This window comes from Leptidea sinapis, chromosome Z, assembly GCF_905404315.1.
Source record: "Leptidea sinapis chromosome Z, ilLepSina1.1, whole genome shotgun sequence".
Lineage (NCBI taxonomy): Eukaryota > Metazoa > Arthropoda > Insecta > Lepidoptera > Pieridae > Leptidea > Leptidea sinapis.
Window position 1 is genome coordinate 17,144,997 of NC_066312.1, and position 25,961 is coordinate 17,170,957.

General features: G+C 35.2%; 3 protein-coding genes across 5 annotated transcripts in view; all 3 read right to left on the bottom strand.

The window, feature by feature from the left end:
- Nucleotides 1–1,721: 1,721 nt before the first annotated feature.
- On the bottom strand, nucleotides 1,722–6,056 carry LOC126978848 (heparanase-like). 2 transcript variants are annotated; one of them, XM_050827954.1, is made up of 3 exons: nucleotides 6,012–6,056; nucleotides 3,958–5,688; nucleotides 1,722–2,663 (listed from the first exon to the last, which is right to left on the bottom strand). In XM_050827954.1, exons 2-3 carry the CDS (start codon nucleotides 5,486–5,488, stop codon nucleotides 2,626–2,628), a joined length of 1,569 nt encoding a protein of 522 aa, XP_050683911.1. In that variant the 5' UTR covers nucleotides 5,489–5,688; nucleotides 6,012–6,056; the 3' UTR covers nucleotides 1,722–2,625. The 2 variants fall into 2 exon arrangements, with proteins under 2 accessions (XP_050683911.1, XP_050683910.1); XM_050827953.1 differs by lacking the exon at nucleotides 6,012–6,056 and adding an exon at nucleotides 5,796–5,977.
- A 6,559-nt stretch (nucleotides 6,057–12,615) lies between these two features.
- Nucleotides 12,616–25,961, bottom strand: part of LOC126978864 (FK506-binding protein 2) — a 53,290-nt gene continuing 39,944 nt past the window's right edge. The window contains exons 2-4 of one of the 2 annotated variants that reach the window (XM_050827980.1): nucleotides 17,207–17,295; nucleotides 15,110–15,363; nucleotides 12,616–13,330 (exon numbers count right to left, since the gene is read on the bottom strand). In XM_050827980.1, coding sequence (XP_050683937.1) covers nucleotides 13,148–13,330; nucleotides 15,110–15,363; nucleotides 17,207–17,295 — 526 coding nt within the window. In that variant the 3' untranslated portion in view covers nucleotides 12,616–13,147. The remainder of the gene's footprint in view (nucleotides 13,331–15,109; nucleotides 15,364–17,206; nucleotides 17,296–25,961) is intronic. The other variant, XM_050827981.1, reaches the window with a different exon arrangement.
- The window catches only part of LOC126978866 (uncharacterized), a 223,630-nt gene continuing 220,330 nt past the window's right edge, over nucleotides 22,662–25,961 (bottom strand). The window contains exon 2 of the mRNA XM_050827984.1: nucleotides 22,662–23,682. Coding sequence (XP_050683941.1) covers nucleotides 22,775–23,389 — 615 coding nt within the window. The 5' untranslated portion in view covers nucleotides 23,390–23,682 and the 3' untranslated portion in view covers nucleotides 22,662–22,774. The remainder of the gene's footprint in view (nucleotides 23,683–25,961) is intronic.

A 25,961-nucleotide genomic window follows, 5' to 3' on the forward strand; every position in this document is an offset into this window, starting at 1 on the left:
CATAGATAGCAACCAAAATCATATCGATCATAGTCATCGTCTGCGTACCGTAAGTCATCACACACTGGTTGAAAACCTACATCTTCAGACACTGTGGTATTTGGGACGAGAAGATTTTATGGAGGTTCTCGAACGCTGCCCATCCGAGTTGGATTTGACCTCTTTTGTTTGTCCAAGGTAGACGTACCTACTCGTCAACAATTTCGAGAGTAGCTACAGTTCCCAATTGTTACGAGTGACGTGGACATGGACATTTGACATGATCTTCGTCTTGTCCATGTTCATTTTGAGACCAACTTCTTGAGGCCATCGATCATATGGCTTCTAGTCTTCCATGGTCTCTGCCATGATTACGATATCGTCTTCGAATCGAAGGTAAGTGATGTATTCGCCAATGATATTGATGCCCAGTCCGTTTCAGTCCAGAAGCTTTAAGACATCTCCCAAAGCACCGGTGAACAGCTTGGGCGATATGACATCGCCTTGTCTAACTCCCTGCTGCAGTCGAATGGGCTTCGAAATCTGATCCTGGAGATAGACTGACATGATGGCGTTTCCATACAAACACTTCAACACTTCGATAATCAATGTGACACCAGTTGGAAAGACTGAAGCATCCGCCCAGGTTTCGATGGAATCAAAGGCTTTTTCATAGTCCGCGAACGCCAAGCATAGTGGTTATACTCCTCCGTCTTCTGTATAACCTGCCGCAACGCAGATATGTATGTGATCTATAGTGCTAAAGCCTTTTTGGAATCCGGCTTGTTCGGGAGGCTGGAAGCCGTCAAGACTGCGCACGAGACGATTCGTTATAACCCTAGAAAACAACTTTAATGGCTCAGAAGTGACATGGGCCTATAGTTCTTCAAAAGCATTTTATCGCCCTTTTTGAAGAACAGCACCACTGTGCTAGTGCTGCTGTTCTGTGCCATGCTTGCGGCTTTTTGCCTTCGAGGATGACGGAATTAAATGGCTTCTGGAGGATCTTAAGCACAAGAGTACCATCAGCTGTCAGAAGCTCGGCTGTATTACCATTATCACCCGGCACCTTGTTGTTTTTAAGCTGTTTTAGGGCCATACTAATCTCGTACAGGCTGACGTATGGGATATTTCTGTATTTATATTTCGAGGGGATGCTGCTGCTCATCCTCCATTCTATGTATGCCTTAGTCGTCTCTTACAACACCGAAGGGTGAAGATGGAATTAAGCTATTCTGGTGCGATACCATCCGCACCGTAGTGTTGAACATCCACTATGATACTCGAATACCTAATGACACATTGATTTAATATTAACCTTGAAAAAATTGTGATTTGGCGGGAAATTTTCAAAATTTTTAACATGGTAGCCACAATCTTTATTTGAATTCTAACAAATAAAAATTAGAAGTTTTTAAGTGTCAAAAATATTCATGGCCCGACTAGTTTTAGATGAAAAAATCAATAGTATTCTATGTGATCAAATGTAAGAGATTGCAAAGGCAATCACAGGTTCACTTCCGTAGTCACTATAAAGAGAAGGCCAAATTGGACCCTAAAAGCTTAGTGTTCTAAGTAAGGGCATGGTACTTCCAAATATTGAATAAAAAATTATGTAAATATGCAATTCTCTTCTACTTCTGATATTGCAGAGGCCCATTTGTATTTACTACTAACATATTTACCCCCATATAATTGGTTACTGTATATGTTTAGTATGGAGTTAAATAAAACAAGAATAATTTAAATAATAAACTATCTATATTTATAGTAAACTAAACCAAGATCCAGCTAGAATATAAAAATAGCAAAATATATTTTATGTAAGTATTCATCATATTAAATGCATTAAGTTGCTAAGACAATCTGTCAATAAACAAGCATCTTACTTAAGAAGGCATTCAATGGCATTTCCTCTAGTATGAGAGTTTAATAAGTTAATGATAACTTCTTATTTTGCGGATATTTCCAATTACAGCTCTGGACATTTAAATACATATAAAAAAACCTTTCATAACTCATACTAGAGGTGAATATTGCTACAACCTAGGAACTTAAGAGTTACTTACAAACTAATCACTAAGATAATATAATTAGACATCTAATATTAAGTAGGTATTTCTCAGGAGCGGCTATTAGGTATAAGTTATTATACAATTACACCGCCTAGCTTAGAATGAAAAAATATAAACACAAGAATAGAAATTAGAAGTCTAGCACTGAGATTAAACTGCCTCTAAATAATCTTGAATGGGCCAATTAAAGCCTGTTTTAAGTTAAAAGTTAATTTAACAACAAACTCCCTTAAACAATGAATTTGACATTGGGCATTTCATGGAGAAGTATATTGCAAGATTACACACTATGTGGTAGCACAACCAGTCTAAATAACAACACCAACATGTTATAAATAAGCAATAAACAGTAGTTTTGAAGCTGCTGATATTGAAAATAGCTCAAGCTATATTATTTTGTTCTTTTATTATCTACCACAATGGCTTTATGAATTGTCAATTCATTAAGCCATCTTTACATTAATAATTATAATATTACATTTTCAAAAACAGACATAAAGCTAAAAAAGGCAATAATATATATTTATATATAGCACACATTCTTTAGATCAGGCACAACTGGGTAATGACATTATCTTATCAGTCTTACATTAGGCACCTCTGATGAGTCTGCAAGTTAAAGGAAGGAATATTTTATACAATTTTATTTAGTATATATTATATTAGATACTATAGAACATTGATAAAATATATTATTTTCCACCTGTTATTTAAATAGGTATAATTTTATATAAAAAAAGAACAAGTGTAAAGCTTATATAATTATTGTTAAGGAGTACTATAATCTATACTTAACATTGCTATGAAAATATATGATAATTGTTAAGGACAAATGCATTTATCTCATATAAGTAGTTCAGTGTAAAGTTTAGGGTTATGCCCTTAACCTATGTGCACATCCATTATCAGCAGATTAATTAATATAAATCAAATACAATTTTATTTATATGTGTGTCATCCTCATGCATCCTTTGTTATTCAAGTGTCTATTTATAATAGCAAAATAACTAAGTCAAAATATTTTTTTACTACCAGAATGCATGCAATTAAATCATATAACACATATAAATTTTTAACACCACTTGGAGAGAACATATTACTTAATTTGAGTAAAGGAAATTTAACTCAATGGTACCAATTCTTATAAAAAATAACTGATATCAATTTGGTATTATAAAATGAAGTGGAGATACATACAGATAATTTGTACAATTTCAGATTGCCACTAAAATGGATCAAAACTGACATGTCACAAATCAACTATTTTCTAACATTTTAACTTTTTTATCCTTATCTCAAATCTATTCATAAAAGTGCAATCCTACAACATAATAATGTCTCAACTGGGTCACTAGCAACTTTTGACTGGATCATCGGTACATCTTGTGGGGGCCTACCAACACTACATCTTCCGATATGTGGTCTCCATTTGAGGACTTTTCTGCCCCACCAGCCGTCTGCTCGTCAAACTATGTGCTAAACTAAACTTAATTAAGGCTAATAGTTTTGTTCATAACAGAACAATGAACTATTAGGGACTTTCCTAAAAGATTTTTTAATGAACACAACTCTGTGGTACTTGCATAAAGTAAATATTATGTAAATATGTTTACTTTTCATTTATATAATAATCTGTAAATAATCTTATATAAATGCCATATTCTTATGATAACTTAACAAAAAATGCATTAATTGTAACAAGAGTACAACAAACAAAATTGTTATTAACATATGAATAATATAGTAGTTACAATATGAGCTCTAACAAGATAGATAATATCAAACACCCTCAATAAGAGGATATATATTAAATTAAAATGGTACAAAAAAGTGTACATTATTGAGAATCAACATTACTACAAATATATATTTAAGCAAAGCAGTATTTTAATAAGTTACTTACATACATTAACAGATGTATTTTTTATTACCCAAAATCCCACTGAATAGGGTGGCATAGAAATATGGTTGCCATAAAGATGTTGATTAGGTGTGAAATCTGGCAATGGAGATTCATAAAGCAGTGGCCAACCATTTAATAATATAGTCTTACTCCTTCTATTGTTAGATGGTGCACGAATGATAAATTCGTCAATAATTAAATTATCTCCATGTAATGCAGTTCCATTCAAAAGAAATCGAGCTTTTTTCATTTGTAAATTGACACCATATACAGTTACAGCACTTGTATCATTTGTATATTTTCTGTTTGCACAATGAGCATATAGTCTTTGGTAGCGAGAACAATGACAGTCTATGTGAAGAACCTTATTACCAACCACTTTCTTGTACAGTACACTGGCCCACCAATCTGGTAAAGGCTCTAGATTGTGATCAACAAGACTGTAATTGCCACCAAAGAAACTTTGTCTTATAACTGTTGTGATATTATTTTTAGCTGCAAGACCTAGTTTGTCAATCCACAATGGAGTACCAGCAAATGTGTTTGATAATCCTGGTGCACCACTACCATAAGAACTGCTAGTTTCTGTCAGCCACATTGGAATATGATTGTATTTTTTTGTATGATCTTTCATAGTTTTGATTTGTACCTTCAGTAAATTAAATGTATCTGGGTTCCAAAAATCTGCTAAAGTTGCTGTTTTACTATCTAAGTAATACTGGTGCCATGATCTGATATTAATATGAGACATATTTCCTAAAAACTCAACCATGTACTTGAGGCAGTTGGGTTGATGATCTTGAGGCCGAGTTGTATCAGGACCAACAAGAAGAGAATGTTTATATCCAGAATGGTTTAAAAGTCGTCTTAACTTTTTGAAATCATGAGCCAACATCTGTGGAGTTATTGTTATATTAAAAACATGACGAAATGAATTTGGTTCATTTCCAAGTTGCCAATCCACATCAAATCCATTAGCTTTTGAATATTCTAATATTTGTTGTGCATTTTCAGTATTCCATTCATTCTCGTTGCGAAGAAGTACATTAAAGCTAAAGAGCAATTTGAGTCCAGTTGCTTTACAAAAGTTATTAATTTCTTTCCATTTCCCACCTGTCATTATAAAAAATGGTAAAAACTTGTGTTTGCATATCCTTTTAAGACTTTGGCAAAGTGATTTGGAAAGACTAATAGGGCAGCTGTCACATGTAGCCACAGTATTATCATCTGAACTGAATATTAGTCTCTCTGACATGGTACCTCCAAGGCGTAGTCTTGCTGGTGAAAGTGCAGATGCAAGTTCTCGAAATTTATTTTTGGAGAAGTCAATTGTGTGAAAATTTTGAATCTCTGAGGCATCTATGCCTATACTTAAAAAGCTTTCTGGTAGGTATGATATTACATCTTGATGTTGGTCGATTGTGATATAGCATTTTTCCCCACTATTATATTTAAAATATACAGATATAAGAGCAATATTACAGGAAAACAGAAAGGCGCATGCTAATACCAAACGTTTATTGGACAGCATCTTGAGTATTAAGTGAAAATGATAAAATCATCTCACTTTGCATTCAGCTCACTTCAAATCACAAAATAAAATAGGGTGAACAAATAACTCCACTAAGGCTGATGCTCCAGGTTATTTTATCAACTACATGTGATGGCGCTTTTTACCTTGCATTTAAGGTAAACTTTCCATGTATTTTAGTTTCTGCCTGTGGTTGAAACCTACAAAATTACTGTTACTTTGAATGCACTCAGAAGTCAGACTACGACAGAATGAGATCGCGGTTATCAGAATATTAAATAATAATAATATTATGTTTATACTTTACTTGACCGAGAGATCACACAAACAGTAATATAATCAGTAATAAAACAGCATCGTGAATCGGGATCAAAGAATTGATTACTGATTAGTGATTACCACTACTAGAAAAGTGATTACTGTCATAATGATTACTTTGACTGATTAGACTTAGAGCCTAGAGCATATCAGAATAGAGAGCAGTTAGATAGACAAAGGTACTCTGTGGCAGTTAGGTATCTACCTGCTATTTCTATCTATTCTTAGTTCTTTCAGTATACTACAGACAACTATACAGTACTATACAACTATACACTAAGAGACATTCCGGACGCCACACATACATATTTCACAAATTATCACAGTTATTTTTTCTGTAAACCTTATACGGCTACGGCCTATACACAATTCAATTTTAAACTCAACCTTTCATTTCAATTTGTCAAGGCTTTCTATTGCAAAGGAATTACATTCATAATTGTTCTTGAGATACCTGGAGGTGTATGTTTTTCGTCGTGGTCACTTAGCTGTTTATTCTTGTCGTCAATACCTACCCCGCTAGACAGAAATGCTTTCCTAGCTCTTTAGCTGTATGAGGGATTGAATGACTTTATGACAGCTGATGTTCCGTAATGCGGCATGCAATTCCCTTCCATGGAGGAAGCTGTGAGCAGATTACGATGGGATGTCGTGGGATTATCTGAGGTCCGAAGACAGGGTGAGGACTCGATAATCCTCAAATCCGGACATATACTCTACTTCTGGGAGGGCGACCAACTGTCCTAGGGCGATGTCGGGTTCCTCGTTCACAAGTCTCTCGTCAACCACGTAACTAAGGTGGGGAGCGTGTCGACTAGGGTAGAGTACCTAATACTCAGAATTACTGAACGGTATTCATAGAAGGTCATACAGGTTTACGATCCGACTTCGACTCACTCAGACGACGAGGTGGAGGCAATGTATCTTCACGCTCCGAATACCCACTTCAACTTTGTCATGGGAGACTTCAATGCTAAACTGTGCAAACGTAGCGGCGATGAGTTAAGAGTGGGAAAATTTGGTTAAGAAAATCGGCCACCGCCCGAACGCCCGAGGCCAGATGCTGGCTGACTTCATGGAGAAGGAAGATCTCTATATGATTAACTCCTTTTTCATGAAGCCAGAACAACGCAAATGGACCTGGATCAGCCCCGATGCTGCCACCAAAAATGAGATCAACTATATTATGTCGAAAAAAAGACATGTATTCAATGATGTCTCCGTGATCAACTAAGTGAAAACTGGGAGTGATCACCTCATAGTAAGAGGCATATTGAATATCAATCCAAAACTGGAGCGTCTCGACTCACTCCGACCCGCACCCGTCCAGATCCAAAACCCCGAAAACTTTCAACGCGAATTACAAAACCGCTCCGAATGCCTCGGTGACTGCGTAGACGTGGACGAGTATAGTAACAGGTTCATGGCAGCTATTCAAACGGCTGGGTCTAAGTTCTTCAAGGCCAGCCGTTCAAAAAGAACCGGATCAATCTCAGACTGTACCCTCAAATTGATGGATGTAAGACGCCAAATGACCCATCAGACCCCGGACTCGCGATATACGCCGCCACAATACGATTGATTGTGTTAAGGCGGCCATAGAGCGTAACAAAGGCTCAAAAGTATGCACGAGATTTGTCTGTCGGGCAGAGCCAACTGACGAAGCTGAAAACCGGTTACGGCAGAGTCGTTTCGTCTAATCCCGTACTTTTGAGGGAAGTCGAGAAGTTCTACACAAAGTTATACACGACCGCGCGGGCACTACCATACCAACAAGGCTGAAGACCCGAGAGCCAAATTAACCCGACACTATACCGAAGATATCCCAAACATCAGCCTGTACGAGATTAGTATGGCCCTAAAACAGCTTAAAAACAACAAGGCTGGGTGATGATGGAATTATAGCTGAGCTTCTGAGAGTTGGTGGTATCCCTGTACTTAAGATTCCGTAATCCTCGAGGGCAAAATGCCGTAAGCATGGCAAAGAAGTATAGTGATTGTTGAGTATGAGTGTTGTTCATCAAAAAGGAGGTGAAGGAACAACCCGGATTCAGAAAAGGCTTTAGCACCACAGAACACATATATACGCTGCGGCAGGTTATACAGTAGACAGTAAAAATTTTCACACTTTTTCGCACTTCATAATTCATACCCAAAGAAGTCGCAATTTACATTTTTTTTGGAATAAAGAGCTGACTGTTCTATTTTTTCCAAACATCCCCGTAAAAAAAAATCAATTTACATAAGCCTTCACGTAGGTATGGTCGTGAAAGAAACAATTTCTGAGATCTACACGGTACACCGGTTGTGTTCAAAGTTTGATCATTATAATAAGATTATCGAGTAGCAAAATTTCTTAACCAGAAATTGTTGCTATGTTTAAATTGCAATTGACAATCCGATGGTAAGGATAAAATAATTGACAGCCCTATTTTTTTATAACTTGTAAACAACATTTCTTGTTCTTCTTTCTGGTTGAAGAAATATCTGGTGAACTGACTCTGGAGCACGCCACATACAACTGGCCATGCAAGGAAATAATATTTACTTTTAAGGACAGAATATTTCAGCCTTACACATGACTGTCTGAAGTCACCAGCCAATAGAACCGTGACTCCGCCCATAAGTCGGTTACAACTCCTTATATCTTGGAGAGTCCTATTAATGGCTTCAATGCCTTTCTTATAGGCCATAGTACACTCATCCTATACAATAATTTTGGCTTCTCAAAGCACGTGTTCAGGTTCAAAGGTAATTTGAAAGCAGAATGAGCCGTCTTGACTCCATCAAGCAATCCCTCTTCTAAATCACTAGGTATAACACTTTTTTATTAAGGGCTTAGGTGTCAAAGGTATTTTAATTATATAGGTGCCTATACAAAAAACACCACTACGGTGAAGAACTTCATAAGACTTTCATCCAACCCAATTCAAACCCAATTTCACCCCCTTAGGAGGGTTTTCGTAAATATTTTCTTAGCATAAAAGGCATTTATTTTCTCAAAATTGAATCCTTTAGAATTCTTTTTGATGTCATTTCTTATATACTAGATACTACTAACGCTTCGGAAACAAATGGCGCCCTGAGAGAGAAGAAGCGGTGCAAGAAACTCTCCCAGCATTCTTTTTTTGCGCTCTTTTCGATAAAAATTTACAATATTGTACTTTCATTGCTACTGCTATAAAATAATCACAATCTAGTCCCAGGCTGTCCGATTATTTAGATATTCAGCTGTGGAATAATAGGATTTACGACAGAGGCATTTTTTTTATAAAAGATTTAAATTTATTTATAGATAATACCTGAACAGTGGCTGGGACTTTATTATAAAAGTGTATACATTTACCCTTAAAGCTATTATGTATCTTATAAAGCCTACTAGAATTAGTTACAAGCAATCCCTTATTTCTAGTGTTATAATAATGAAAATCACTATTAAGAGCAAAAAGGTGACGATTTTTGTGAACGTATATTAAGTTTTCATAAATATACTGACAATGAACAGTCATAATATTTATTTCTTAAAATTTTTCTTTGAGAGACTGTCTATAACCAAGCTGATATATATCACGAACAGCTCTCTTTTGCAGAGCAAACACTATGTCAATGTCAGCAGCTTGACCCCACAAATACCGTACATCATGATGCTGTGAAAATAACTGAAGTACACCAATCTAGCGGTCGCAACATTAGTGTACTCTCTAATCTTTCTAACAGCATAACTGAGTCTATCTGCTAGTTGGGCAATATGTGGAATCCACTGAAGCTTTTTATATGACGTGATACTCAAAAAGACCGTAGTGTCCGCAAGTTCCAATTTCTGGTCATTTATAAGTACGTTGGTTTGTACCTCCGCTGTGTTTGGTGTAATGAACAGTAAACACTTGGTTTTTTTACCGTTTAAGTGCAGATTGTTCGTCTCAAACCAACGCACTATCTTTGAGAGTGCATTGTTTACCGCGCCATCAATATCTGCACTTCGTTTCACTTTAAAAATAAGTGAAGTATCATCAGCAAAAAAAACAATCTCATGGCTATCATCTACCACAAACGGTAGATCGTTAATATATGTAAGAAACAAGAAAGGACCGAGACTAGAACCCTGTGGAACACCTATTCCCACAGGTTTACCCGAAGACCGTTTACCATTCACATCGACTATCTGAATTCTTTCGCTTAAATAGGATTTAACAGATTAAGGGAACTGTCCGATTTAAATAAAGGTAAAACTTTGCTGTATTTCATGAGGTCAGGGAACACACCCTCATCTATGCATTCGTTAAATATTATTGCTAATTCAGGTGCTATAATGTCAAGTATGTATTTTACAATATAAGTCGAATGGCCCCATAGGTCTTTTGTATTTTTAGGTTAATTAATTTGAAGATTTTTATTATATCGCTACCTGTAACATACTTAAATTTCAAATCAGTGGAAGATACTGGTACGTGTAATTTAAGCATATCATGTGCTGCTTCTGGTGAAGAGTTAAAGTCTTTGGTCGTGATAATCGGGATTTCGGAGAAGTATTTATCAAATTAATTTGCAATTTCTATTTCCGAATTTATAACGCGATTATTAATATTTAAAAAGATACGGCAATTTGATCTATCAGTTTCATTGTTAATTACACTCCAAGAATTGAAGACTAATAGACTAAGACTCCAAGTTATAGTGAAAAAGAGAAGTTTCACCACAGTGTAAAAATGGTATCGTATTTACCAAATTATTTCTAAACCTCTCAAGACGGCGACCCGTAACTGGTATAATCGTCACCTTTTTTGGTCTGACATTGTCCAATCTTGTATTTACTTTAATAAGTTGCCCACTATGGTCGGACTGAAGATTATTAATTATGTGTTTACTAGTAATAGTAACATATGTAAAAATATTATCTTAACAGGTTGCTGTTGTAGAAGTGATTCCAAAATACATGGAACAAATTAAAACTTTGAAATAATCTTTTAAGGCTAGTACAATTGGCTGAAGGTTCTAGCAAGTTTATATTAAAATCTCCACACACTATAATTATTGACTTGCTGGTTTTGCTAAATTTTGATAATACCTCCTCCATTCTATGTTGGAATTGTTAATATGATGCAGTGGGGGGGCGGTATACACTTATAATAATAAATTGCTCTAGTCCTATACAAGCTATCTCAATTATTTGTTCTATAGAGAGATTAACAATATCTCTTCTATTTTTACATTTTAATCTATTATTAATAATAATTAGGGAACCTTCATGTATTTATTATTACAATTTTGACCAATAGAGGTTTGCCCATGTTTGTTAAACAACACTACAGAGGAAGTTGTTTGTTGACTAAGACTATAAGCTACTAAAGTAGCCAGCTGATACCTACTCCCTAAAAGGACATACGAAACTTCAATTTAACAATATTCAAAATTTTCCCATATAAAAGGCATTTATTTTCTAAAAATTGATTCCTTTAGAATTCTTTTTGATGTCATTTCTAATAACTACTAGATACTACTACCGCTTCGGAAACAAATGGCGCTCGGAGAAAGTAGAAGCGGCGCAAAAAACTCTCCCAGCATTCTTTTTTTTCGCTCTTTTCAATAAAAATATACAATATTCTACAATCATTTCTATCGCCATAAAATAATCACAATCTAGTCCCAGGCTGTCCGATCATTTAGATATTCAGCGGTGGAGTAATAGGATTTTCGAAGGGCCATTTTTTTTATAAAACATTTAAATTTATTTATAGATAATGCCTGAACAGTGGCTGGGACTTTATTATAAAAGTGTATACATTTACCCTTACCTTTAAAATTTCATCCCCTATTTAACCACCCTTAAGCAGAGATTTACCAAAATAACATATAGGTACAGATTTTCATTATTTGTAGCGAGTAATCTAAATAACGATTTTTACGTCTCTAACTTCAAAAACATATTACTTTCATATAACCTTCCAACCCCTATTTCACCCCGTTTGGGGTGGGGGAAATTCATAGCATCCTTTTTCTTGTACTTGCCCTCTATAAAGAACCTACATTTTAAATTTCAAGTTAAAATAACTATAGTTCCAATTTTTCTATGCATACTTTGGGGGGGGGGGGTAAATTTTATTTTACCACCCTCAAAAAACGGGATTTCACAAAATGAATTACACAGATTTTATTATTTAAACCTAAATGTCGATTTTTACGTCTCTAACTTCAGAGTAGTTTCTCAAATCCGTTGCTTAGCTGACACCTACGTTCTAGAAAGAACCTACCTTCTAAATTCCAAGTTTGAAGTTCCTGTAGTTTCTGAGATTTCGTAATGAGTCAATGTCCATAGTAAAAAAAATTGCGGGTGGAATTTCGTAAAATCCGCTGATAAAATTAGCTGACCTCTACACGGCGAAATGAATATTCCTACCAAATTTCAAGTTTCTACGGCTTATGGTTCCAGAGATCTCGTGATGAGTGACTATATACGTCGAAATCTCTTATATATATCCTCCATTCGAGTCGAGTCTGAAGCTGATCTAGCAAACATTATGAAAACCTACCTAACCTGTAATTGAGTAGGTATGAACATATTTTAAAATGTGTTTGTTCAGAGGGTCTAGTCACTTCTAAGTTCGTTACAGAAAGATTCGAAATCTATGATCAACGGCATTGTTGGTTGTTGTCTTAATAAAAGAGACAACAAAATTCTTCAAAAGTCTTTCAATAATTGATTGCGACGTCTCTAGAAGCCTCCTTACTCATTAGTTGAACGTAGTGAATAGAAATATTTTCTTAAAACGATTTGTACATTTAAATAAAAATAAATGTAAGTTAAAACACAATTGAAGTATGTATAAGTGTTTATTTAATAAATTACATTAAAGTATTTAACACTGTTGAAATTTACGGGAGTAAAATATTCTACTTTGACGTAAGTGCACAGTTATACCACATAGATAGGTACGGTATACTCTATTTGGTATATTGGAGTGCATCTAAGACAATAACAATTTAGTTAAAGAACACTAACAGATCTCATACATTGGTTTATATCCTATTGTTTCAGAGTTATAAACGATTATATAATTGTGAAAGTACAGAAAATAAATAAATTATTAACGTGTATAATAAATATATTCAAACTATACAACATTGTAAAAATACAAATAAGGTAAATAAATGTCATATGTAAAAATAACAAAATAGTCATATAAGTACCTTCGACAGACTCACACACAAACTTATCACAAACGATGTTAAAGAATTGAATGCAAAAATCTCGTAATCTCTTCTCAACACACTAATTATATTTCTAGCTATGAACTTATTTGTATAGAGTGGTATTATAGTTTATTGGTATAGTATATTATGAACTTATAGTTCATCGTGTTTGGGACCCGAGAATTCCTCGTGGCTGATGAACCCGTTCTTATCTTTGTCTTCATGTTGGAAAATCTCCTCAACCAGCTTGTCGTGGCTCTCAAGCATTTGTTTGACATCATCGCTCATTTCAGCACCATCTGGAGGCACCATTTGTTTCTTCAAGTACTCGCTTACCTGTAAATAATTAAAATATTGATTATTGGTTTGATTAATCACTAGTCTGAGGGTGGTTCGACGACCATTGTTATTGGTTTTACGAAGTTAAAGATGAACTGAAAAGCACATGGTTGATATTTCGACAATTGTCTTAAGACCTCATTCACACGACAGGTTTTTCATTAATTATAAACGTTTTCATTAATTGTAATTGTTCACACTTATATATATTCGTATGTATAATATACATATTAATTTAATATAATCTCTTTATATTTATAAAATATCACAAATCGCTATCAATCATCGTCCGAAATATCTCTTTTAAATTCAAGGAATGCTTAGCGGTGCGTTCCTTGAATGGAACCAGTAGCCTAGTTGTTTTAATGAGACGTACTGTATAAGATTATATAAGTGTTTTAGACAGATTGTGAAGCGACGATAAAGCCGCGTCTTTTTAACACTCGTGTCAAGTAGTGCTAACTTTTTTATGGTGCCTGTCAGTTGAGGTATTTGTACTATTACATATTCTTTGGTTCAGGTGGGGAAATACCTATCTGTGTTTGTATAATGTTATTTTAATTCCGATTTTAATGGCATAATACACAAACTAACGAATCAATATAACTAACACTTAACATTTTTAAATGCACTACATAATATGTAAAGATGTATGATAGGTCAGTATTAAAAGACGCCATATATATCTCCGGTAGAGTCTGATGGTGAAAGTTTATTTCCTACATCCACTGTCCTGTATAAATACCACTGGACAGGCTGTTTCATATGTTTGACAGCAATTTTTTGTGCCTATTTGAAGCACCACTTGCGAGCGTCCAAAGAACTATATTATAATACAAATGTCTGCCAGAGAAGATTACAATATTCTGAAGTATTTTTGCATTTTAAATTAATTTTGGTCATTTTGCGTGTTATTTATACTTCAGGCATCAACGTAATATTGTACAATTTTTTTGTAAATAGTTTTCCTATCGATGTTTGTTTAGCTGAGGTTGTCAATACTGGTTTTAATACCACAGACTCTCGCTACATGACCAACAGCGCCAAAATGGGGAATATCAAACAGGCACAAAAGCACTTTGATAGCCGCCAGTCCAGAGGTAAATAGTAGTGATCAGTGCCTACATCTGACTGCTTTTTTTAGTTGAGCATGCTAGCTGCGCAATATTGAAATAATATTAACATAAGAGTGCCTACCAACCTTGCAGTTTGAAATATTTTTGCATTCTCCTGCATATAATGGAGCAGCCATGACTTAATTTACTGTTCTCAAGTCATGTTTAGTTTTGTAATCTTAGAAAGAATAATGACGACATTACAGAAACCATAAGAAACAAGAAGCCCATTCTGAATAAGATTAGAACTTGAGATTTTTTGGAAGCGTACACCAATGGAAATACGCGAGCATCGCAAGCTCCTCTTATAAAACATCTAGACAAATGTAATTTAAAAGAAAAAAATATACGTATAATTAATGTGAGTCAATCGGAATTGAGAGTCACAAATAATTTATGGAAAGAAATGTAAAATGGCTAAATTTGCTCTTTATATTATGTAAAATGAAAAGATTAGTAAGGTTAGTGGTATTACCATCTTATACATTATTCATCTAATTTGGATATAACTTAGGTATCCCAAACATGCGAAAGCCTGTTTCAATCACCAGAATAAGTTAAAAAGATGCACTGTAAGCTAGTTAATTAATAATTATATATAGATAGAACCATTGCTTTAGGACTCCTACTTAGATTCCACCACCTTACTTCAACCACTGACCTCCTCTCTAGACAATTCTTTATCACCATCTGTGTCCATTGCTCGGAACGCTAACTCTATACTCACTTCTTCTCTGGATAGCATGTTGTCCTGATTGTCATCAATCTCTTTGAACACATTGGTCGATGGGGGTGAGTCGCCAATGTTGATGAGCTCTACTTCGAAGTGTAGAGTAGCATGAGCTGGGATCACATTTCCGGCTCCACGTTCGCCGTATCCGAGCTTTGATGGAATTGTAAGTTTTCGTTTTTCACCTGAAAAATAAATATTTTTTTTAAGATTTTTTTTTTCATGAAAGTGAAGGACAGACGAGCGTACGGGTCACCTGATATTAAGTGATCACCACCTCCCACATTCATTTGCAACACCGGAAAAATCACCGGAGCTTTGCCGGACTTTTAGAAAAGTGTTCGCGCTTTTTTGCAGCCCATTCCATAGTTTGATTTACGTGGAAGAAAATTCTCTGAAAACCGCAGTGTGGAGTATTGCTACACATTCAGACGGTGGGGATGAAGTTGGAATTCGGCGGCGGGAATCAGGTTAAACAGCTCTATGGGACACTCAATTGTTTTTTTTTTTCAGGCCAGCCTTTATCACCAGCCGTGGCTGTTGAGCAGGAATTTGAAAGGTGCCGTTGGTATTGAAATTACTGGATAATTAAGACTTGACATTATATGACGAAAGTCTCAAGGTGACCAGCATAATTATTGCTGTTAAGGATAATGGTTTTATAGTATCTAGAGCGGCACTGCTTTATATTGTTCAAGATGTATCTCACTTATCTTCAGTTGAACATATTGCTCGTCTCGTCAAGTCTTGATATAAAGAAGGTATTTTATATAATACTATAAAAAGGTATTTTTTGGTAAAGTAAAGGTATTTAGATTTTCTTTAGGAATAGGTTGGATAAGGGCAGCGCAGGACCAATCGTCGTGGAGATCTAAGGGGGAGGCCTTTGTGAAGCAGTAGACGTCTTCCAGTTGATATGATGATGATGATATACTTAACTTTAACCTACTTGAAAGAACGTGTGGGTTATGTCTTATGTTAATCATGTTTTTTCGTTTCCTCCTTTGGTCAATGCCATTTGTAGACTAATCGATTTGATTTATTTATTTATTTGAATGAATACACAATATTAAGAATGGTATGATCATGGCATCTATGGGTAATTGAATTGGAAACGCCATAAATGGCCACCGTAAGTTTTCACCTGTTGTTGAGCGACACATCAAATGGTAAGAGTCCTAGAGAAACCCTGCATTCTAAACGTATTTGAGATTTCTTGGAATAGTTACGAGACGTACTTTCTACTCTATTCTACTTGTAAAGTCGTGCAATACAATTTAATGATCTGATTGGTATTTATTATTGGCATAAATCAAGTCATTTTTGTAAATAAAAACAGCAGCTTAAAGTGTAAATAAATAAACCTTTTATAAAAAATTTGTTCAAACACATATTAGAACAAGTATATGTACTGTATTTTTTATGATACTTTCAAATCCAAATATTTTTATTCAAAATAGCATTCAAATTCACTTATTGAACGTCAAAAACTACCCATTCAAAAGGGACTGCCTCAGACCTAAGAAGAATGGGCGCAAGAAACTCAGCGGGGTTTTTTTTTTAATTAAACATTTATAATTAAAGAGCCTGAAGGTGTTCGCTTTACGTTTACGAGGCTTACGCTGTCCGTGGTGTCATTAAGGAAATCGTTTATGCTATAGTAACTTTTCCCACACAAACGTTTTTTAACAATTCTTTTAAATTTCGTAACACATTTGTTTTGTACATTTTCTGGGATCATTTTGTTTATAGAAGCATATTACTATGGGACGAGACGATGAGGACGTTCAGCTGATGGTTATTGATACACCCTGTCAATTACAATGCCGCTCAGGATTCTCGAAAAACCCAAAACAATTCTAACAATTGCGCTCGTCACCTTGAGACATAAGATAAGACTTCAGTACTTACATAAATTACTTTAAGACAATCTTTTATTTGCTAGAAGAGTGAAATTTTAATTACCATGTGATTAATTGCCTATAATATATTTTTGGCAAGAAATTGTATTATAATCTGGTAACTTACCAACACACATGTCCAGAAGACCTTGATCCCAGCCTTTGATTACTTGACCGACACCGATTTGGAAAGTGAAAGGTTGGTCGCGATCATAACTGAAACGAATACATTAATTTTTAACAAGATATTGATAGAAAAAAATCAAGGAAATCAAACATGGTATTTTTTTATAGGCTTGAGAAACATGCTAACTGAAAAGAGCAAGAGAACAATTTTATTTATAAGGAACAAATGTATACGCAGATGTGATAGTCTGTATAATAAGTTAATTTGTTAATAACCAGTGGGTGGCTCCTTTGCACCGGATGCCGGCTAGATTATGGGTACCACAACGGCGCCTATTTCTGCCGTGAAGCATTACTGTGTTTCGGTCTGAAGGGCGCCGTAGCTAGTGAAATTACTGGGCAAATGAGACTTAACATCTTAGTCTCAAGGTGACGAGCGCAATTGTGGTGCCGCTCAGAATTTTTGAGTTTTTCAAGAATCCTGAGCGGCACTACATTGTAATGGGCAGGGCGTATCAATTACCATTAGCTGAACGTCCTGCTCGTCTTGTCCCTTATTATCATAAAAAAAAAATTGAAAGATATTATACTGGGTTCCCGAAGACTTACATAAGAAGCAATTCGATAGAAGAAGTTAGGCGTGCTTTCCGGCGCCAATTTAATAACAACAATAGGGGCACACGCCTAATCGTAAAACTGTTAAGTTATAGGTTCGTCATTGGCGTGAAAACGGTACAAAATTTGAAGAAGCCTGGAGACGTGTTGGACATCCATGAAAGTTCAAACGGATGTTGAAATAATGTCTCAAAACAGAAAAAAAATATTGATGAAAACTAACTTCTCGCAGAAAAATGGCGTTCCACGAAATTATTATTTAAAAATTTATTTGTGGCTGGCACCTACTTGATTAATAATTTACTTAAATCGCAAAGACTACTGAAGATAATCCCATAGAGATACCTATTTAGATATCTTGTAGGGAATTAATTAATAATATAAAATGGGTAGTCTATTATGAGGAACCCAGTATATTAGTATTTTTACCCATTTTACTTTAACTAGCATTAGTGAAGCGATTGTATATAGTTCTAAAGTTGGTAGGTATATTCTGAGGCATAGCTTTATACCAAGTTTATTTGTCTGGCCGTAAATGTTACGGGAAGCTTCTACAAAACAATACAAACTTCCACAACCGCATTTTTGGTTTAGCCATTTTAGAGATTAGTATGCACAAACGTAAATACATAAACTAATAAATAAACAAACAAGATTTCTATAAACAAATAATTAATCCTCGGTTACCAATTCAAATTCATATATTTTTTAATAAAATAGGATGTGTTATAACTTATTGAAAGTCAAAATTGAAATTTTCTGTGTGTGTTCAATTGGATTTGAGGATGGTTTAGATTCATAATTGAACTACCTCCTGAATGGCTGGACCTATTTTGATGATTTTTTAAGAGTGTTCCAGTGAATTTGAGATTATTATCACACATAATTCTTCGGGTCCGCACGGGTCGTACAAGTATATAACATAACAATTTAGATAAAAATCTCTAGAACTTCAAATTGTACTCAACTATACGACCACAACTATTTACATATTATAAGACTACATTGATGATTTATATTAAAATATTTGTCTATTGATATCTGAAATTATGCTAAGCTTAAGCTAAGATAGCCCAATGCAAAAGCCAAATTCGAGTTTTATCACAATCAGCTAAGTCTTACGTGAGTAAAGTGAAGAAAGTCTAAATTCTTTAACCATTAATTTCGCTCTTACAGATTCCAGAATAAGTCCAAGTAGTAGTTGTATCCATAAATAAAATGCCCAATGATAGATAAAATACGACTTTGCTAATGGTGTTGTGATCGAACTCATAAAGTACGTAACGGTTGTTAGGGAGACTATTGTCCATATATTTCGCCAATATGCCAATAGGATCTGATAAATCGGTTCAGAGAGTTACACTATTACATAGGCCTTTGTTCGGAACTCTAGCTTAGGGCATCCATTACTGTTTTCGCAGATGAGATCTGGGATTAATATACGCTTAATATTCTCTCTATAAAGATCATAGTGAGAGCCATAGGTATGCAAGCGTCTCTATATATATAAAGTACATTAAAATACTACTCAAAACAGAAGTTATAGATTGTTTTGATGTTTAGAAAATTCTCAAAACCACTATGAGAAACAAGCAAAATTTCATCTTAATTGTTTTAATTAATAAAAAATTTAGTGACGAACACTAGGATGGAAAATCTTTTCTGCTGTTTTAACAGAATTGTTTTGCTAGTCTGTATTGCCTCATATTTCCAAAATTAAAATATTGGTGGTTCATTTACGAATATACCATCGAATCTATAGTTTTGAATATGTCGGACAAATAGTTTCAATCAGTGTTTCCTAGTTCACCTACATCCACACCATCCTCAGTAGGATTGTAGTTAAATTGTAATTAGATTGTAATTAGTACAGGTTTGTCGTGACTAAAATTAACCTTAAACTTAAATAGCGCCTTAGAGCGCTTTCGCACTACGTCCGATCCGAATCCGATCCGTACCCGTGAAAACACTTTCCGATGTAGTCGTAGAACTATTTCTATGGTAGTTTACGTACTAAATCCGGATCCGTCATCCGATCTCTTTCCGTAAAACGCTAGAAATATTTCCATGACTACACCGAACCGTTTTTCACGGGTAGGTACGGATCGGATTTGCATCGAATGTAGTGCGAAAGCTCACTTACAGAACTGATTATCCGAAAGATGTTTCTTGTTTTTTGTTAAAAACAGAATTGTTATTTTGTTTTTACTAATTTTATTTATAATATTGTTTATAGAAGGTTAGAAATCAATAAGAATTTCGTATTTCATAACGATTTTTATTTATAAAGTGATATCAAAGTAAATAGCTGAATGCTAAATGCTTCGCCACGTGAGTATTCGGTCTTATATAAGCCGTGTACTTTAGAATATATTATTACAAAAGACATCCTTTCTACAACTAACGTGATTGCTGTACAGGATTTAATATGTAATCGCGAAGCAGCTTACGACTTATGTCAAATAATTTCTCTATTCGTAATCGTTTGATGAGATAACTTCGCTTGACCTTTCGCTTTCCAACAACTTACACGTATTTACAATTTAATTACGTAAAGGTATAGAAAGCGCACTTACGTCATACAGTTTTATTCGAACAGATAGTGTTTAGTTATGTGATACCTAACGCCTCACAGTATTTTCAGCAGCAGTAATTTTAGGCTTACATTAACGGGACATACTTATTTGATTTACGCGTTAATAGGCGTTAAGGCGAAGGGTTAGCAGAAAACACGCAAACAAGGTGTTTTTAGACAAGTTTTGTGGTGAAAAAGTAGCATTTGGAGCTATGAACACTACTTAATCCTGTTACACATATACTTAAGTCTTATTTGTAGATTTCTAATGCTTTCTGTTGATTGTAGTTTTCACTCCAGAGCCTTTTTGAACTACCACTTTTCCTTGCAGTTAAACAAGTTTTTTGGCATGGCATAACGCATTTTTTTAGTACAACTCTCAGAAAAGTTATTCTTATAGCTTTACTTTTTTGTGTAGGTATATTTATTCAGATTAGTAATGAATAAAGAAGATTGTAAGCATATAAACTGTTTTCCACGCAAGAATTTTGAAAATATTGGCTTTGTTACGGGCTGAAGCCGTGAACTCATATCGCTCAAGGTCGCTGGCATTTAGTGTCGCCTTAAGCCCGGTGTCCACCAAAGAGAATATGCAAAATGTTTACAAATACACATTTTGCTATTGATTAGTATATTCGGACGTATAACGTTTCCCGCGTTTTTTTGGCTGCTTGGCGTTCGAAAACTTCCGAATTATCTTTGTATTCACAGTGTTGTCAGCGATATAGGCAACTTTTCTCAGGTATAAATTTATACCAAATTTGTATATACTTGAAAGAAAGGAAATAATAATAAGAGATAGATAAACTGGCAAAGTAGGTACTTAAACTTAGCTGACGATATAATCAACATGCGGTATGTTGACTAAGCAATCATTTCCTGATAGTCATTTCCGTAAGTGAACTAATAGTGTAGAGCCTCGTTCAACATCTAAAGAGGCTCTCACTGTGTTAAGTGTCAAATAGAGAAAAGGTGATATATTTAGAGCGGCACATATTGTGCTTAGGTTCCTGGCTGTCTTTTTTTTTATGAAAATAAGGGACGAGATGAGCCGGACGTTCAGCTGATTGTAATTGATACGCCCTGCCCATAACAATGCATTGCCGCTTAAGATTCTTAAAAAAACACCTAAAATTCTGAGCGGCACAACAATTGCGCTCGTCACCTTGAGACAAGATGTTAAGTCTGATTTGCCCAGTTATTTCACTAGCTCGGCGCATTTTTTATGAAAATAAGGGACGAGTCGAGCCGGACGTTCAGCTGATGGTAATTGATACGCCCTGCCCATTAGAATGCCGTGCCGCTCAGGATTATTTAAATACACAAAAATTCTGAGCGATAAAACAACTGCGCTCGTCACCTTGTGACATAAGATTTGCCCAGTAATTTCAATAGCTACGGCGTCCTTCAGACTGAAACACAGTAATGCTTAAACATCACTGCTTTACGGCAGAAATGGGTGACGTTGTGGTACCCATAATCTAGCCGGGATCCTGGGCAAAGGAGCCTCCCATTTCTCTGTTTACCAATGGAGGAATTGTAGTAAAAATACGTTAGCGATGTTCTTTTATGCTATCTTATTATTTTGTTTATAAGTCTTAAGGCGAAGAGTAAGCAGAAAATACGCAAACATGGTGTTTTTAGACAAGTTTTGTAGTGAAAGTATAGCATTTCAAGCTATGAACACTACTTAATCCTGTTACACATATCCTTAAGTCTTATTTGTAGGTTGCTAATGCTTGCTGTTGGTTATAGTTAACACTGCCGAGCCTTTTTGAACTACCACTTTTCTTTGAAGTTAAACAAGTTTGTTGGCATGGCGTGACGCATTTTTTGGTACTTCTCTCAGAAAAGTTATTCTTATAGCTTGTACTTTTTTGTGTAGGTTCATTTATTCAGATAAGTAGTGAATAACGAGGATTGTAAGCATATAAATTGTTTTCCACCCAAGAATTTCTGAAAATTTGGCTTTGTTACATAGATGGCGGGCTGGCAGTCGTGAACTCATATCGCTCAAGGTCGCTGGCATTTAGTGTGGCCTTAATTAATTTATAGAGGGTTTAAACATTGAGTGAACACCACCCTCATAGTGATACAATTAACAAAGAAAAACACATATTATATTATCGCCTATCTCAACCTAACTACTAATACACTGGCCTGCAAAAGAAAGTATCACACTTTTCAAATTAAATTTTTTTCTTAACTATGCAAGGTAGAGATTTAAAATTAAAAACGTTTTGTTGCAAATTTTATAGGCTTTAATTCTTAGAAACTAAAATTATACATTAGTAACATTTTTAACTTAAAAAAGATAAAACAATGAAAATAGACATTTTTAGTTTAGTGTAAAAAAAATCAACTAAAATGTATTACATGTTATTTAATTTTTAATAACTGGTGTTGTCTCCTGGAGCTCTGATTACAGCCTCGAGCCGGTTTGGCATACTGAACACTAGGTTTCGGAGCCGATGTTGGGAAATATTCTCCCATTCTTCTACCAGGGCCTGCTTTAGTACCCTGAGGGTAGTTAGGTGGTGGTCTGCGATTTCTGACTAGCCTCCCAAGCTCATCCCAGGCGTGTTCAATCGGGTTGAGATCAGGACTTCTTGATGGCCAAGCCATCACGCTGATACCGACCTCCTGAATATACTCTTGTACGATATGAGCCGTGTATGGCCGGGCATTATCATGCATCAGCATCGATCCATCACCCATATTTGCTAAATACGGCCCTGCATACTCATTGAAAATCTCTTGAGCATATCTTTGCCCAGTGAGGGTGCCATTTTCTATGGCTACTAGCTCTGTGCGAACTTCTGAAGATGCCAGCCCATACATGTACACTGCCTCCACCGTATTGGACTCTTTCTGAGATGCAGGCTTGAAAGTATCGCTCACCAGGTCGCCTGTAAACACTTCGCCTTCCATCAGAAGTGTAAAGGGAGAATCGAGACTAATCTGCAAACAAAATTCTTGACCATTCTTCTTCATCCCACTGCATGTGTTCACGGGCGTATCGCAGTCTCGCTACTCGATGCTGTCTCTCGAGTTTTGGGCCACTCGCTGGTCTTCGGGGTTTCAAATTTGCTTCAGCAAGTCTTCTTCTCACTGTACTGTCACTAATGTAGTCCCTCCGGGTTTGAAGTAGCTGTTGCTGGACTTCAACTGCATTTTGGTGGCGATTTCTTAACACAGTGGAAATAATATAACGATCTTCTCGGGCACTGGTACACCTGGGTCTGCCATTACAAGGTCTCCTCAGATGGTGTCCAGTCTCTTCGTACCTTCGCTTTACCTTCTGGACCGTTCGTACCGTCACACCCACCATTCTTGCAGTGCGACGCATTCTGATGCCTAGTTCCAGAAAAGCCATGATCCTAGCACATTCTTCAACTGAAAGAGGCATGATAAATAAATCTTATGTGCTTTTTTAGCATAAATTTTTAAAACAAGACCCATCGATCTTGAAAAAAATTTAAAACAGAAAGAAAAATGTGAATGGTAAAATTGTAATTCGGAAACGTCCACTTTGAAAAAGGAATGGTTTTATTTTTGAAGTTTTTTTTCAGCCAATTCTTAAAAGAAGGTTACCGACTATAAACTTTTTATGTACAATATTAAATTTTCTTTGGAGTCCTTTTTATTTCGAAAGTATATCTTGTGAACTTAAAACGTTATCCCAATTTTAAAAGTGTGATACTTACTTTTGAAGGCCAGTGTAATTTATACATACAGGGTGGACCAAAAGTCCGTTTATAATTGGAATGATGATTAAAAAAAACTAATTACAGTAGATATAAACTGTTTATTGTTTTCGATAGTAAACAAAAGGAGAATTTATATCTTAAAAATCTCATTATCCATATGCAATCCTTCATTATTCTGGCATTGCTGCAATCTAGAGCGGAAATTTTCGATGACAGCTTTACATGTTTCTGTTGAGATGTTTTGGATTTCTGTGCGAATACGATCTTTTAATTCGTCAAGAGTTACTGGGTTGGTTGGCTGGAATGCAGGGGTTTTTGATCACCATGACATAGTGTCACTCCAATAACGACAATTTTGTCTATTAACATGCCCATTTAGGTGGAAGTGTGCCTTGTTGAGAAAAAAATGTTTGTAAAACTGGTGAATCGCTCTACCATTTCGTTCGTAAACTGCAACCTAGTGGTGGCATGGTCCTGAGGCCTTAATTCCAGCACCATTTGGATTTTATAGGAATGTAGACTTAAATCTTTCTTGTGAATGCGGTTTAATACATCATTAGCTTGGCACGTTAAGGACAGCAGACCGCTTTCGAGTTGATAGTCCAGGTTTTTTCGTTTTCGGGGTCCCTCGACGTTCTAGGCCGGCCAGATTGACGTAAATCCATTGTTGAACCCGTCTTCTCAAACTTGAGCACCCATTTTTTAATTAACACACCTGATGGAGCTTGATTTTTGTGTCGTATCTTGTAATGATTGCAAAACGTTGAGCTAAGGTCGCAGAATCGTTATTTCGATAGTACTCGCGTACACAAAATACACGTTGACTACCGCTAAACGACACCATGGTACTAAATTCCCATTGGCCGCTCTTGCAATACGTAGCCCTTCCACCCCCCTCCGCCGCCGCTGCTAGACGCGGCAACCGATTCAAATGTAAACGGACTTTTGGTCCACCCTGTACTTTTAGCTTCTTCCGAAAGGGAACAAATATTACATGCTCCTACTCCATATAAGTTTATTTAAAATGTATGAAGATAATATTTAAATGAAATAAACAGTCTTATCATTGATACATTGCATAAGAATTCTTTAAATATGGGGAATTAAAAAGTGAACAATAATTTTGAAGTTGAAATTTTTAAGGTGATGGCAATTTAAACAAAAATATAACGATATTCAAAATAAAAGTAGTTAATTAGTTTCTAAGTAACTTGGTAGCTATTGTCAACTTTAAAATACTGTAATAAAAGATATTTTATTCATATATTTTATTTATTTATTTATATAACGTTTTTCTTTACTTGTTTTTGTTCTGCATGTTTGAATTCGGTACTTTTCATTTTTAAGTAATCTTATACGGCAATTGATTAAGGAAAATCTAGTCTACACATATTAACATTAATATTTTCGAGTAGGTATCCAACAAGTAGCGTGAACAGGTAGTATAGTAAATTAATAATTCGATAACAACAAAATAAATGCCTATTCACGGTTTTAGTAATGAATTCCTTTAATTATATTTATTACCGGTTCGATTGTACAATTCATTCCCTCTTAATTTAATCGGTTATAGTTCAATTAACTTGTTTTAGTTTATCAAAAACTGTCTGTATACAAATGCTGTTGAAAAATGAAAAGATGAAGAATTCTCTCAAATACTCAGGCGGTTGAAACTTTGGCTGTGTTTTGCTTTACATTTAAGTTTCATTTTATAATGAAACACCAATAAAAATAATATAAATTTTGCGAATCAAACATAACTTATATACGGGTTGAATTTTTCATTACATTTATAAAATACTTTTCCTTTTCACAGGCTAACAGAAGTAATTAGACAGTAATAAAGATTACGAATT

Excerpts from the sequence above, each read along its gene's own strand:
- LOC126978848 (XM_050827954.1), bottom strand. The coding sequence starts at position 5,488 with ATGCTGTCCAATAAACGTTTGGTATTAGCATGCGCCTTTCTGTTTTCC. Across the intron at positions 2,664-3,957 it reads AAATACATCTGTTAATGTAT|ACTCATCAGAGGTGCCTAAT; the intron begins GTAAGTAACTTA and ends TTTAACTTGCAG.